The 15944-nt window shown below is 45.4% G+C and overlaps 2 protein-coding genes across 6 annotated transcripts in view; both read right to left on the reverse strand.

Annotated features, from left to right (window-relative positions):
- The window catches only part of MRPS15 (mitochondrial ribosomal protein S15), a 112040-nt gene that overhangs the window by 94079 nt on the left and 2017 nt on the right, over positions 1-15944 (reverse strand). For 2 of the 3 annotated variants that reach the window (XM_061449892.1, XM_061449893.1), the window contains 5 exons: positions 15455-15503; positions 14601-14685; positions 13727-13785; positions 12368-12559; positions 11416-11717 (listed from right to left, as the gene is read on the reverse strand). In XM_061449892.1, coding sequence (XP_061305876.1) covers positions 11553-11717; positions 12368-12559; positions 13727-13785; positions 14601-14685; positions 15455-15503 — 550 coding nt within the window. In that variant the 3' untranslated portion in view covers positions 11416-11552. Of the gene's footprint in view, positions 1-11415; positions 11718-12367; positions 12560-13726; positions 13786-14600; positions 14686-15454; positions 15504-15944 lie in introns of those variants that run through there. The other variant, XM_061449895.1, reaches the window with a different exon arrangement.
- OSCP1 (organic solute carrier partner 1) lies at positions 195-10739 on the reverse strand. Of its 3 annotated transcripts, XM_061449835.1 has the most exons (11): positions 10586-10738; positions 9348-9377; positions 5672-5826; positions 4844-5011; positions 4147-4227; positions 3413-3516; positions 2909-3037; positions 2586-2655; positions 1504-1643; positions 781-844; positions 195-311 (listed from the first exon to the last, which is right to left on the reverse strand). In XM_061449835.1, the coding sequence occupies exons 1-11, from the start codon at positions 10695-10697 to the stop codon at positions 195-197; spliced, it is 1170 nt and encodes a 389-aa protein (XP_061305819.1). In that variant the 5' UTR covers positions 10698-10738. The 3 variants fall into 3 exon arrangements, with proteins under 3 accessions (XP_061305819.1, XP_061305820.1, XP_061305818.1); XM_061449836.1 differs by lacking the exon at positions 9348-9377 and having other exon boundaries at positions 10586-10739; XM_061449834.1 differs by lacking the exon at positions 9348-9377 and having other exon boundaries at positions 5672-5934.

Raw genomic sequence — 15944 nt, forward strand, 5'->3', positions numbered from 1 at the left:
GCTCCCGCTCTCCATGTGCCCCCTTTGCAAGCACACACTGATCCTCCTCCCACCCTTGCACGCTCACCCCCGAGCCCCATCCCCTTGCACGCTCACCCGCCCGCCCGGCGGCAGGAAGGGGCGGCCGCGCCTGCGCTCTGCTCCCGGTCCCGGTCCCTCCCCGCTCCCGGTCCCGCCCCGGACCTTTACCGTGCTCAGAGCGCATCCATCAGCGCCAGGAGGTCTTCGCCCTTCTCGGAGCTCGCCGGGCGCGGCTCCTCCACCTCCAGCTCCCCCAGGATGCAGGAGAGCTCCTCCCGCCGGCCCGGCTCCTGCGGGGCGAGACAGCGCGGCTCAGACCGCGACGGGACGGGACGGGACGGGTCTGTGCGGGGCTGCCCTGCGATGTGCCCGCCCCTGCTGCCACCAGCCTTGGCTGGGCTGCCCTGGGATGTGCCCAGCTGCCTGCCGATGCCTCTGAGTCCCTCCGAAGAGGGCTGCAGGCATCAGGCTGTAACCATAAGCAGGCAAACGAGCCATCTTAAGCAGCTAAAAGCTTAGAATATTCGTATTATAATACTGTATTATAGTATTATAAACTCGTAATATTTGTCAGGTTTCAAGTTCTCTTATGAAGCAGTCACCAAACGCAAAGGCTCAGTAGAAAACAGTGCCATGATTTACTGATGAGCTTAACTGGGGGTAAAAAAAGGTGTATTTTGAGTTACTACTCTGGGTGAAACCCACTTCTTAGCAAGGCAGAGCAATGAGAATCAAAGGTCTGAAGTGTGCTGTACGTACCTGTGTGGCTTCTATGTTGATAACCTTGTATGATAACTCTTCAGGTCTAGTCAGTGCAGCGTGTCTTGATTGAAAACATGAAAAGAGTGCTTAATGTCATGACGACACACAAGTAAATGATAAAAATCAGATTTCATGAGGCTCCTGTAAGCATGAAGTTTGGACCACGTCCCTGTTCCTACTGGGCAAATTAATTATTGACCCAAGTTTGGAGGCTTTTCCCCACCTCATTTTTTTAAGCTCGGTGTAGAACAGTGGGAATATCTCTGTCACTGAGATTAAAAGTAGATGTCTGCAGAAATCATGTAACAAAAAGTCCCAGTATCCTTGTGCTCCCCACCCAAGCGGTCAAGCCTGTGAGGCTCATCACCACCACCGGTTCCCACATACATCTACATACGTAGGTGTATTTGGGGAAAGGAGAGCTGAAAGGGCTGAAGGGATGGCTCTGTTCCATGGATAGAATGAAGCACAGCTCGTCACCCACTGCTGACCACCAGTGCTGCTCAGAGGGGACACCAGTGAGGGAAATGCTCTCCTTGCCGACAGCCGGAATAAACAAGCTGGGAAAAGCACTCCTCCTTCATCCTGAAGGGACCACCTGGACCAGGACAACAAAATGCTAACCCCTGCTATGTTGTCCCCTAAAGCTGTCCAGCTCTCCAGGGCTGTCCATACTGGCACCAGCTCCCAAACCCCAAATCAAGAAGGACCTGAGCATACTCTTCCTCCTCGTCGGTTGTGAACAAATTCAGTCGAAATCCTGTGTCACTGCCACTGGGATTCTTGATCTCCAGACCTCCCAGCAGCCTGGCCAGGAAGTTCAGTTCTTCTTTAGCAAGAGGGTTAGGGACTATATTCTCCTGCAGAAAACAGGTTCATTGGTGAGGTTACCCTGGAGATGAGGACTAGAATCATTTTTGTGTTTTCTGATATTACATAAATGTTCTTCAGAGTGATATAAATACATTTCCGTATTGTTGATGGTACAGATTGTGCAGATAGCTAGTAATTATCAGCTATAAAATGATGCTCGAATTTATAGACCCAGGACAAGATAATTTTACAGCTAAATTGAATAGCTGGGAAATCTGTAAAACCAGCTTTCTGTTTCTGTAGAGATTAAAATAGGATGCAAGAAAGCCATTGCATAAGCCTGTGTGTGAGGTTCTTCAGGAAAACGTGCTTTTCCCCAGCTCAAAAGGGATCATGGACAATTGGATTCTCAATTCTCTTTAGAATCACAGAATCCCAGGCTGGATTTCAGAGCAGCTTGCTCCAAGCCCTGTCCAATGTGGCCTTGAACAGTGCCAGGGATGGGGCAGCCACAGCTCCTCTGGGCACCCTGTGCCAGTGCCTCAGCACCCTCACAGGGAAGAATTTGTGCCTAAGAGCTCATCTCAATCTCCCCTCTGGCAGGTTAAAGCCATTCTCCCTTTTACTATCCCTACAGTAAAAAGTCCTTCTCCAGATTTCTTGTAGGCCCCCTTTACGTATCAGAAGACTCTTATAAGGTCTCCCCAAGAAGAAGAACAGAAGCAGTTCCCCTGAGGTTATCTTGTAATTGTAGACTAAAGTAATGGATTTTGTTTCCCTAAGAAATGAGATGAACAAAGGGGAAGGCAGTGAATGATTTGGAGGTGACAGATGTGGGCACTTCTATCAGTGACCCCATCTATTGAGGGACAAGGGAAAAGAATGTGAAATCTAGAACGAAAAGCTCCCGCCACATGTGGCCAGCTCAGGACCCACCGACCCAGACTGGTCAGCCAGTTAACCAGTGACAGAAAGAGAACAACACTGACCTTTGCATGGGATGTCAAGTTTTTGGATGATCCTGACATGTGTGTCTCTACTGGCCGACTAATGCTGTACCTAAAGGGAAAAAAACCACATGAGAAAGATCACTCTGTTACTTGTACGAGATAAAGGAGTTGGAAGAAGCAGCACAGTATCTATGTTTTTAGGGTATTTTTCTGAAGACTGTAAATAACTGAAATAAGAAGTTACAGTTCAAGCTGGTAATAGAAAAGAGGGAAAAAACCACAAGGCTGAAGACATGCTTTTGAACAAATCCATAACCATCAACATTTACTTCCTGTTTCTATGTAGGACTAAAGTTACTTACATATTTGTTCCGAGTTTGAGGACTCTGTCTCCATAAAGACCAAAAGATCCTTCCCTTTGTGGAGTAACATAATTTCCAGGAGTGGTGAACTCAGTTCTTTTAACTTCATCTCCCTCATGATTAAACATCCTTAAAACCAAGTCATTATTGAAACATAATTAATAGTTTTATTACTGATTTTCAGTACTGAGTTCCTTTGCTTACAGCACAAGAAAAAGGGGAATAAAACCCTAATCTGTATGTTAGTGAATGCCTATTTTACAGGATAAAGTACTAATAACTAATTTAATGGAGTAGAGAATGCCAGAAACAGCTTAACATTTCATTGCTGCCTGACTTAGTCCCAAATCCTTTAAATAGGACTTACTGGAGGTTCAGCTATCCCTGCAACATGAATGACAGCCTAAGCTCAATTCCTATTAGGCCTCTGGGACTGGCTGCTCTCCCTGAGCAGCCATACGTGCAAGGCACTGCAAACAGGATGAGCAGTTGTTCAGAGCTCACCTGATGAGTCCTGGAACTTCTGTGCCCCAAGGAACAGGGCCTGATATTGGCAGCACGAAGCGACCATTAGAGTTTTGCACTTTATCCTTCAGAAAGATAGAAACCTGCAAAAGAATATTCCACCTTTGAGAAATTCAATTGCATATCATCTGATGTGAATCCTTTGAAGTATGGCCTTGCAGCCTTCCTGCCTAGAGTGGGGTACGTTTCCCAGAGATTTAGGTCTATATTCTATATACTATATTGTATATATATATACTGTATATATATACACCATACTATACTGACAGTATGATACAGGCCAAGGCCAGTAATGTAGAACTGTGGTCCAGACCATGGGCACACCAATCTAATATTAAAATGAATAAATAAAAGATATGTACTGTTTAGGCACTTGAGTATGATCCATTTATTTAGAGAATATAAAACCCCATTACTTAAAGCTCAGGTTCTTTCGTATTTAGTTTTTATTAAAAGGAAAAACATATTTATGAGCCAGGAGATCCATACTTCCAGAGATCCCTTTTTTCCATAGCATTTTAGAATTACTGAGTGTTATTGTAGTAGATGTGCTCAGTTTGTGAAATGCTGAAGTTGAAATTACAAACACATCATGATGACTGAAAAGTGTATGTAATAAAACCAAACCTACAGTGTAATTATAACAAGACACCTCCGTATTCTAGCCACAAACTCCCTTTCACTCTTACTGAATGGTTGTATTGAGCTCTTACCCGTATGTGCATGTCCTGAAAAAAAATGAGGAGCGTTTGCCTGATGAGCTGAAATTCTCCATCAGAGAGGCAGCTGTATGTCTGGAAAAGAAAAACCATTCATGGAAGGCTTTGCAAGTGTACTGTGTCCAAGTTAAAGGTGGAAACAAGGATATTGGAATACTGCTGGCAAAAATAGCATGTGTATGGCAGGGGAAGGAGAAATGATGGGGGGGGTGTGTGTGTATGTGTGAGGGGGCTTCAGTAATTATTATCCATGACTGAAGTCTGATTTAATTCCTGCAGAAGTCAGTGCAGACTTGATCAGGCTGAATAAGCAATGTATTGATTTAATCTGCACCAGCAGAAAAATAACACTTGACTTGTAGACATGTCCCTCTCCAGCAGCCCTTTAGAAACATTTCACGACTTCCCAGAACTTTCAACATGTTGTGAAACCAGTTCTCTTTCATTGGAATGCTCATATTCTTTGTCAAAAGAATTCCAGCAAAAGTTGGAAACTGGGAGGCCAATTTGTTTCCCTCAGGTAAAAAAGAAGGGAAGGTTATTGGGACATTTCTCTGAGGAGATATCAATGTCCACACTTGATATGGCATTGCTGATGTAGTGTTTAGTCTCTAAGATGAGCTTGAAAGAGAAAACAAATAAAATCATCTCAAACCACAGTGTATCCCACCCTTTTCCAAAGGATTCTTACATCAATCAGCTGTCGGAAAGTTTCATCCACCTGATTCATAATCCCAGGGGAATCATATATGAAATCCTTGATGGCATCCAGGTGATTGAAGGTGACCAGCAGAATGTCCCTGGGCCGGGGGCACAGCAGCACTTGGTATTTGAAAGCCATTGTCATCAGGTCATACAGCTGCAAGGGAACACGGGGAAATGTTGGTTCTGCCACAACAGAGTGTGACACCACTCAGGGAGCTTTGTACTGATGTAGGAAGGGATTTAGACATTGAGGTTAGCGCCTGCCTATGGGAAGAAGAACCATTTCAGCTTTGCTTCCTGATAAAATAAGAGCTCTGCAATCACTGTCAGCCCTCCTGCTGGGCTTTCCAACTGCCTTTGAAACTACTGCCAATTTCCATAACCCTGGCACCCAGGTAGAGGTGTCTCAGGTAACTCAGTTCTGCTGGATATACTGTCTGCAGGCAAGAATTCTGTTTTCATTTCTGCTTAATTTGCAACTGCAAAACAGTGTCACTATAGAAATAGATATTTATACACACCCATGTATGTATGTATTTTAAATAGATATTAAAAAATCTGATAGAGAATGCTTCCTGAACTCCTAAAAATCCAACTTTTAGCTATTAAAGCAGAAATACAAGTTCTGAAGTATCTGACACTACCATAAATTTCCCCAAAACCTTGATGAGAACTTCTTTTACAAAGGAAGTGAATGGAATGAGGGCTGTCACAAAGCCCTTCAGAATTACAGTGATGTAAAGCCACGTGCTAATTATCCCGACCAGAAACCTATGAACAGAAGCACAGAAGGACTGGGCAGGAGGTTCTTTACCTTGTCCATGCTTGCCTGGTTCAGTCTCATGATTGAAGCATGAGCCAGGCGGTCGTACACTGTTCGTAGCGCCTTCTTGGAATAGAGTTCCTGCGGTTTAAACAGCTCTTCCATGAACTTTTTATTGAACATAGTTGTGATGATGTCATTCATAACTGCAAAGACAAAGAGCCTCTGGGTTTTTGCTTCAGAAACAGCACAGGATTTGTTCCACACTGAGAATTTGGACACTGACACCTGTGAGGACTGACATGAATGCTTACCTGTGGAACGCGGTACATAGCCACAAGGGTAAAAGGAAAAGGAACATCACTTCCTAATTTCAACATTTCCCTCAATCCCACAGCAGCCCAAGCAAGATTCCTGCTGCCTGTCCCCGGGGGCAGAAAGCAGTGGGAATAAGGTTGGGTTTGTTGCTGGTTTTACAGCTATGGCACTTTTCCCTTTTTGAATTACTTTGTCTATAGGTGACTCTGACATGTATTATCTATAAAAGCTGCAGTTCTGCTTCCTAAGAAGACTGTTTTGCAAACTACAGCCAACTGACTCTGCCTGTCCTCTCTTTAGCCTTTGACACTCTTAGTCTATTTTTCCTTCTAAACAGAAGCTCCTGAATGATTCAAGGCTCCCTGTAGTATTTGTTTCATAGGGATTAACACTGGCAAGTATTTAAGGAGGCGTTTATAACAGTGGGATCTCTGTCAGGCCATTCAGGGCTCTTACACAACCACCTCTGCAGATCCTAAAGCAGTTCAAAAGCAGAACTCTCAACTTCCTCACACATGCTTTTTTTTTTTTTTTTAGGTGTAAATTTAGACATGGAATTGTCTACGTAAGGTAATTCCATGTCTAAATGTAGCACGACTTACACAAGAGTACATGGAGATCAGGAGTGCTGAGTATAAGGGCTACACTCCGGTTACGGAGCTTTTAATGCAAAGAAGAGAGAAAACATTTTGCAGTGATCCAAGCAAATGCATCATCTAGCTTTTATGCTGGATCTGATACTTTGATCATGTGCCTGATACATTCTACAGAGTCCTCATAAATAAGCATTTAGTTCTTTAACCAAAAAAAGGTTAAATCAATCTTCAAATCACACAGATTCCTACACAAGCCTGAGTTTTCCTGAGCAGGTGACTGTTACTGAGGCTGATGCTTAGAAATTAGAAAAATCTCAGAGGAAGTGATAAAGAAAAGGAAAAAAAGGATGAACTATGTGCAGTGGTAGTGATTAGCTGTTGGAAACACTGCTGGAATCATTCACTGCTGGGGTGGACACCTGGCTTCTCACAACCTACCCAGACAGCCAAAGGAAAGTTAATGTCCCAGCCACTTCATCTTGTCTCAGATGAGTAAGTCTTAGTGAATGTTGTTAGGCATGCTGTAGGTGCTCAGAGCTAATAACTTGGGAAAAGTACCTTCTGATGGGATTCTCTCTCCTTGCTTAAACCTGATGGGTTTGGGTTTTCTCCTACACTGGTGCACACCCCTGGTGACACACACATCCCAGCACCCATTGCACTGCACCTCCTGGGGCTCATAGATCCTGACAGACCTCAGCTCAGCTTCTGGGCAGCGTGGATTATAAATACACCTAATTACAAATGGGAAGAAAATCCCTCCTCTTCCTCCTGTCTTTTCAAACAAACTGTCCATAAACCAATCCCTACTTGCAGCCTGAGGCAAACCCCCTCCCTTTTTTCAGTGGAGAAAGTCAAACATATTAGCATTTGTTTATATTTCATTTTGCAAGTAACCATTTAGGACAGAAATGAGGAACTTTTGCCTTATGCTGCTGTCAAGAAAGATATTTTTAAGTTGCTTGCCCGTGTTGCCCACACAAAGGCTGAGAAGCATCTTTGGAGGGTCACTAATAACTGAAACTGTCAGGAGACAGACAACATCCCACGATGCTGACTGTGGCTGGCAGATATTCACACTGCAATTCCAAGCTCTGTGTTAACCACACACCCAGCCTGACATAAATTGTCTTCTGAGATTAAAAACTCTTGTATTGGCTATAAAAAGAATTGACAAAGACACAAAAAAAGTCATGGTAAAGGGCAAATCTCACATGGTATGTTTGGTAATGACACAGCAGAGAGATCTGAGAGCACAGGTAGGCCCTAAGGAGATATTCACACCATTCTAACAATGGAAAATAACAAAGAAAGGAGCTCAAGGGAAAATGGTACGCCAAGCAACATAGCATAAAAGCAATTCAGCGGAGAGCGGTTTCATCCACTGGGATGGGGAAAGGGAAACCAAGTATAGACAATGGATGGGCAGAAGAGAAGCTGAGGATTTACAGTGGTTTTCACTTCCACGTGCCCTGTCACTGGTGCCAGACACATGCTAATGTCTGGTGCACTGCCACGTAACGTGGCTTGGATGCATGACAAGAGACTGAAGCCTTTACACCTGGATTATGCTTGTGCTTCCTGGAGGACATTCAAGGCAGCAGAGGGGACGTTATGAGCTCAAAACAGCCACGCATTCTACTTGCAATAGGTTTATAGTTGGTAACAAGGTCAAAGGCATGCAAAGCTGCCTTGTCATGGCTTCATCATCTCGTTACTCTATGTAGCTCTTCAGAGCTTGCCCCAGGAGCAGTGTCCATAGGCAAACCTTTTTCTCTCACAAGAGAAGCTGATGGACTGGTCAATGTGGGATCTGCATCTGTGCTGCTACCACCTAAATATGCTCAAATGGGCTTTTGTACAACTCATTATCAGTTTGGGTATGATAAAAGAGGAATTTGGAATCTTTTTAGACTTCTAAAATCTTAGATGCTGGAAAAGTAGTGTTCTTGGAAGCAGGGCCTAATGGTAGCATAAAACAGCAGGGGCCAACTCCAGGATACCAGTATTTACCTTCAAAACCTACAAATAATGTTTATTTTAAACCCCAAGAATCATAACCCTGATTTCTCTTTAAAAAGGGCTGCTCAAAAAGCCACTGAAAGTTCTACCTTTCCTACCTACCAAAAATGACATAGTTTAAGAGGTTTATTTGCCCACCCAGCTCCTTACCGCAGCCCTTTGCTGCCTGTTTCCAGGCAGAGTCTATAAGGAAACACTCACCCTGCAGCTGCTCCAGCACAAACCCCGAGGTCTCAGCTCAAACCCACCCTCAGGGGTCATTTCAATCAAGTGGAGCTTGGCTGAAGCTCCCCTGTGATCAGTCTGCAAGGGTGGTGACCACTGGCAGAGACAGATGCAGCTAGGATGGAAATGCCTTAAATCCTTCCTGGAGTTCACCTGTCAAAACCCTAAGCAATGAATTAGAAATGGAGTATACAAACTATTCCTGCAGTTCAGCTGAAAAACAGCCTTCACAATGCCCACCCAATTGTATCATTGCATTGATACGATGCTAGAAAAAATACAAATCTCATTTTGGCTAGGAAGGCTGCTCTGATAAAAGGTTTTGATCTATTTATGGTCTTGATTAAATCAGCAACTTACTTTTGGAGCCATACACTTGTGAGCTATTGCCTATTTTCAATACAATCTATATTTCAAGTGAGTTTTAGTGAACGGGTGAGTTATTCATCTTTGACGCTATGACTAGAAGGCTGCAGGAACAGCACATGGTGTGTTCACATATGATGAGCCCCATGTGTGCATGTAGTGGTGTTTGTCTACTGCATGCAGCTAGAAGGTTACAGTACCTCGTTTCCTGTCCACATCTGTCCATTCATCTACACGAAGCATATAAAACAAAAACACCAGTTCAAGAAGTAAGAACAATAGTTTCAAGGAGAAGAAAAGAAATAATCTAAATAAAAGAGAGAAAATCTAACTAAAGGACTTGGGTTTTTCTCACAGCATTCAGTGAACTCTTCCCTTAGTTGACATCTTTTACAAGCACACAGATGGTGAAACCTTGCCCTCCCCTTGGAAACAACCCTGTTGCTTCAATGGAGATAAAATCTTACCCTGGATTGACTTTTAGCACGTTTTGCATTGAGCTTGGAAAGTTTTCAGCTGTTTTTTTCACACTTGCAAGTAAAGAATATTTGAGTTTAAAGCATTAACAAACACCTCAGTGTGGAGGAAACCACATCTCAGTGAAATTAACACTCCAGTTTTGGTAAGATAAAATACAAGTGTGGATAAACGAGTACAGAGCTAACTCTCCTGCTGAGATATTCCACCAAGTACGGAATATCTCAGCTAATCCAGTCTAAGCTCTAAACTTAGACCTATGTGATCAGCAGTAAACTTTTGGCATTGATCATTCTCTAAGACACACAGGAATAACTCAGATTTGCACCACTGTAGCAAAACCTGTGCTACTGCTTCTTAATACTGAATAGGCAGGAGAAGGAATTAGGTCTTCCTGAAACAGTTCAGGCCCTGGACTGAGATGCCCAAGTCCTGACTTATTTTGATTCCAAAATTACATTTCTGAAGCTCTACGCTCTGAAACAAATACAGAAACGCAGAAATGAGTTTCAGTTTATACCTTATCTGTGTGCATTTCACGAATTAACTTCCATAAGACCTTCAGGCAGTTATTACCACAGAAGCTTCATGACAACTGATTAATTCAAGAGGCTTTACTTCGAAATTAAGATGAGAAAACACACACAATTAATTACTGCAGCGAGGAAACTACTTGCCCCAGCAGCTTTTCAAGGACAGCTCTGAGCATCCTTCAGTGCCAAGTATATCCGTGTTTACTGCACTAGAGAACACAGAGGCGAGCCGACCCTGGAGGAGCCCATCTCTTTACCTGGCTGGGGGCCGGCACCGGCGGCTCCTCCCGACCAGACCCGGGGCAGCCTCAGGCCCCGGTCCCGCACTCAGGCCTCAGGCTGAGGCCCCGCTCGGCACCCACAGGCCGCGGGAGCCCCGACCCCACGCAGGACGGGCTCCGGGAAGTGCCCCGGCCCCGGGCTCTCACCTTTGCGGGCTTTCTCGCCCGGGATGCTCTGGGCCCGGAGGCGCTGGTCCAGGATGTACAGCATCTCCCCGCCCAGGTTGAGGAACAGCAGCGGCAGCGTCCGCACCGACATGGCGACCGCCGGTCCCGCCGCCGCCGTTGTTGCCGGGCAACCAAGGAGCCAATCGGGAAGCGCAGTCTTGGCCCGCAGGGGTCCCCTCAGGAGAGGCTCTTCGGCCGGGTGCGTGGGTTGTGGGTGCAGGAGGGAAGAGGCGGTTTGTGACAAAAAGCGTTAAAATAGCGAGTTTAATACGATAAAAGAGAGGTCAGCGCTCCCCGGTGTCCTGCTGGTGACCGCAGCTGAGACAAAGGGGGGGCATTTTGTGGGTATCAACCAACAGGCATCACCGTAATCACACCAGCGATGCTCTTTTCATCACCAGCACCGGCGTTTTGTGGTAAAACCAACCCACCAAGTTCGAGAATGACAGAGGGAAGGCTGCGGAGAGCAAAGGTAAGGTATAGGTCCACTGTGAAATCAGATGTGATTAACAGGGTTTGTGCAGCCATAAAGCTCCTCCTCAACCCAAGTGAGGAGGAGAGGGGCACTGAGCTTTGAGCTACTGTCAGGGCTGCTGTCTTACCACATTCTTTCTCCTCATTTATCACCCCACAGCTGCATGCAGCTGGGTCAGTGCCACAACAGCACGATCCCGCAGGCTGGCTGGGTGAGGACAGGAGATGGGCACTGCTCCGAGGCATTCCCATCCCTGCCCCTCAGCCAGGAGCCAGGGGTGAACCCCCCCCAAGATCCTCCCCTCACACAGCCCGAACTGCTCATAACACAAGCCTTAAACTTCTAAAACTGCTTCAATCGCTTATTCCAGGTGCTCAGAACGGTGCAGGCCATGCACACGCATAAGCAAAGAGGCTTTAGGTCTTTCAGTAGTTATTTATTGTTAGAGACTGCACCAGGTTCAATGTGCTGCTACACCGGCGTGCCCTCGGCCTGTGCCTGTGCCTGTGCCTGCTCCTGTGCCTCCTTCTCCCGTGCCTCCTTCTCCCGCGCAGCTCTGGCTCTGGCTCTTGCTCGCCACTCCTGCCTCTGCTTCAGCCTCTCCGGTGCTTTCAGCTTCTGCGCCTCCTCAAAAACCTGCAGGAGAAGGTGAGAGAAAGGGAGCTGGATCCTGGTTCGGGAGCAGAGGGCAGGAGGCAGGCTGTGCAGTGAGATCTGCTCCTTCCCATGTGCCTCCTCCGGGATGCCAGCCAGCTCTGCTCCCAGGGTTGCGTTTGGAGGCATTCTGTCTTTGGTTGTAATTGCATCGGGCTACAATTTAGTATATACAGACTGAAGGCATGTCCTGCTTTTTGATTCTGCTCAGAGACACACTGCACACAGCGGTTACAGCAATGTACTGAGATGAAACGAGAGCAGACAGTGGCTGTACCTGCGTTTCTGTTCCAAAGCTGCCCCTAAATTGAATTGTCTCACACATTAGTTCCAATACCAGGCTTGGAAAAGAAAAGCTGGCTTGAATCCTAAATTTCTGAGCAAACTAGCAAAACAACCTGAAATTCTCCAGCACAGAACATCTGCAGCATGACTGCTGCTGCCCACTGCATAACTGTGGAGCTCTTTGCTGAGCTTACATGTTTCTCTAAAGATATTATCACTGTCTGCTCAAATTCAAAGCAGCATGGATTTTGAAAGGATTTAACTACCAGTCTTCTTAATTGTGCCCTTCTCTAAAAGGACTTTTTCCCACTCCAGGTACGTGGCCTGCTCTGCAGGCGGCTCCATACCCTGCGACAGAAAGCCTTCTTCACCAGCCAGCGCTTGGTGATCCGCCGGGAGTAGGCAGCGGGCAGGCTGTACTGGATGTTCAGCTGCTTGCAGGTGTTCTCAAAGGCATCATAGCGGACACGCCGAAGATAGCCCAGGAGTTTCTTCCGGCGATCTATATCCATCAGCATGCGGCGGCGGTTACTTTTATCCTGTAAAGATTGCAGACAGATTATTCCTCTGTTCTAATAAATTACTTAGAATGGACCTGATTATGGCTGAAAGGAAACAATCAGGTTAAGGACAGTATCTTGGAGCCATTTTTCTTGGCAGATACTGCAGCACATTAGGTCACTACAAGGAGATCTGAGCAGATTTAATTTACTTTCCACTGAAATTGCTTTCTTCATTCTGTGCTTGCACCTTCACCTTCCTCCCCCAGCCTTGAAGGCTGTTTCCAACTTGTACACAGCAGTGAAAGCCACAGTGGCTTGGACGCACAGGCCAAAGGGAAGGTCTACTGGCTAAAAGCTCTGCTTCCCCTGAAATCTGTTGGTCCAGAAACAACACAGAAGCATTTCCCTTTAAAATGTGAAAATAAACCATGACTTGGCTCTGACCATTTAGGTTGTTCTTTGGAAGAGAGCACGTGTAGCCAGAGCCATTCAGGGCAGCCTCCCATAGGAGAAACTTCCTCAATGTGTGTAAGAAACAGGCTTCATCCGAGTAATTTCTAAAGGTCTTTTCTGCTGAAACATTTTGTACAACTTCTGCCTTCTTACTAAAACTGAATTCTATTTCATTTTACCCTTCAAGCTTTTAACAAACGCACTTTTTTCAAGCACAGCTGGTTCATGCATTTCCCAACTTTTGCACTGCATAAAGAATCTTTAATACATCTTGTTCCTAAATGTGCAGTTGTGCTGTTTCAAATTTGGGCTCTGAACCCAGGCAGCTTTAGAGAGGATTGTGGTTGTTACGACACTAACACAGTCCTGCCTGCTCAACGTTCTCATAGGCAGAACTAAGAGAGAATACAGCTGCTGAAGTGGGAACATTAATTACACTGAAAACTAAGCAGCAAAGCCACACCTGCAGCAAAGATAAATTTAGCTAAACTCCATTCAACGTTATCTGCTCAGCTGTTTTCACCAATCCAGTGACAAAAAAGAACAGGCTCTTCATCCCAGTTGGTGAGCATGTAGCTGTGACTGAGCCAGCAGCTTCCCAGGCTGGCACCCGGGAACATTTATAACTATTTTATAACCTTCTTAGGAAAGCCACAATGCCCAGAATTAAAATCCTTTTGTTCTTGAACTGAGAAAACAACCTGAGCAGCTGCTGGCTCAGACGTGTGGGCTCAGACTTCTGACAGTTACCTTGGGATGCTTCTGAAGATGCTCCTCGTAACTGCGTATCTTGGCAGTCAACACAGCAACTGTAAAGAACAGATGTAACAAGCCGTGTGAGAGCAGCAGCAGCTTTCTGGGGTGAGACAGTGTCATCTGCATTGCCTCCAAATTGCCAGCTGAGGACCCACTGCACCACAGCAAACATCACCACACAGCCCTCCAAACGAGAGCAAAACAAACCACAAAATACAACCTACTCAACCTAAGTCAGAACTATTACTATTATGAAGATGCTTAATTAGAGGATAAAAGCTTAACAACAGCTCAGATGACTTCATCTGTAAACTGCCTCTTGCACTCAATTATGGGTGACTTTACATTCACTTCACTTGGCTTGGAGGAAGAGACACAAACTAAAGGCTCTTTCTAAAAGCACCAGCCAGCTCTTTGTGATTTCAGGCACTGGATTAAGAGGCCAGTGGCATCCTGAGGAGCTGAAGGATGATAAAGGAGTGCATCTTGCTCAAAGGCAGTGTGGCCTCCATGACTGCACTGGCAGCCAGAACTCTCTGATGCAAAGGGAAATTTGGGTTCCACGGCTAAATCTAGTAGTTCATTTTGGTAATGAAGTACAATGCTTCCTGTCATATAAGCACTTCAAGCAGGATAATGTACTTGCCACCCCTGGAGGGTGGATACGGAGCAGGAATTTGGAAGGTGCCCTTGCAGACATCTGCCAGCAAGCTCAGGCACTGCTTCCACAATGTTCCCCAACCCTGAAGCTCCAGGGCATACTGCAGGTACTCTCCTGAAGGAAACCTGAAGTGCTGGGGTGGGAATAGCTGAATAAAAGCAGAGATATATCGTCTGCCAACAATACCCTCCTGCTTTTTTAACTTACCTTGCACCTCAAAAGAGCCATTGTCGCTGGGAGACCTCCTGACCTTCTCCACCAGCTGCTGTGTCTTTATTTTCATCTTTTCCTTCTGTGGATAACAGCAAAGGGCTTGTCACTTTCTCAAGAGCACGAAAGGTCTGAGACACCCCAGCTCTCTTCCCGAATGCCCAGCTAAAGGTTTTGTAATTAATAGCTTTACTCAGTGTCCATCACAAAGTGTGAAAGAAGTGCTGCAAAAAAAGGCCCTGCTGCTTGCAGGACAGAGTACAGCAGCAAAGCAGCACAAAAAGATCTCAGCAGAACACACAAGTGCCATTGTTCAAACCAAGAGTGCAGGCACACCCTTCACCCCAGGACTACAGAAGGAGGGTGTTGAAGAGGCCCTGCTGCTCTCACAAGTGTGGGAGAGAACTGGGGCTGACCTCACATGGCAGTAGCTTTTACTTTTCCCATCTTTTTAAGCTTAAGTGTTAAGCAGCAAGAAATGGCAAGATCTTTCTGCTGCCTTACAATTCACTTACTTTGTTTTCTGGGCACACAAAAAGTAGTTTGAAGCACATCTGCTGCCCAGTGCCCTGGTTTCTAGGGCACAGGCCTCAGCAGTAATGTAACACAGCTCATCTCCCCTGTGACAGCCTAATATTTTCTTCTAATTTTAGTACGTAATTATTATCATAAAGATTGCATGATCAATTTTAGGAGCATACAAAACTTTTCACTCACATATTTAATAGCCCCAGATTTGCAGTCACTGAGCAACACTTAAAGTGAAGGGCATTTAACAATACAGACAGGTCTTACACACACGTGCTCACTGGATCTGCCACATGTTCTGATGGAAGTAGAATGGAACTAACCTGGCTTGCCATTTCCAGTGACAACAGCCTTTTCACTACATCATCCACACTGCAAGAAGATTGCAGGTTAGTTTATAAGCTAGAAAGGAAATACATTTAAGTACAGAAATGAGGTTAGCTTTTCAGAACATGTTATCTTTTCTCAACCTTACTTTACTCTGCACATGTACAGCAATTCTCCTCCCCTCCCAAACCTGTCAGGTATAAACTGGTTCTTGCATTCCTAGGGAAAACCACGGTGTGGATTACTGAACATGGAGGGGTTTTGCTGCTGAGGGAAGCAAGTTATTTCAACTATTGAGGAAGTCTTATGAATTCCAGAAACCTGACGTGAAAATAGGTGCTGAAGATAACCCCAAGTAAGCACACAAGGGCAAAATAAGACCAGCTCCTTCAAAGATGTGTGAAAGTCTCAGAAACGCCACTGGGGGCTCTCCCTGCATCACACATGAGCAGAGCTGGAATCGAAGCTTAAACCCTCTCAACTCCA

This window comes from Pezoporus flaviventris, unplaced genomic scaffold, assembly GCF_033815535.1.
Source record: "Pezoporus flaviventris isolate CSIRO_AGI_PZ_B2104156 unplaced genomic scaffold, CSIRO_AGI_Pfla_v1 ptg000008l, whole genome shotgun sequence".
Classification (NCBI taxonomy): domain Eukaryota; kingdom Metazoa; phylum Chordata; class Aves; order Psittaciformes; family Psittacidae; genus Pezoporus; species Pezoporus flaviventris.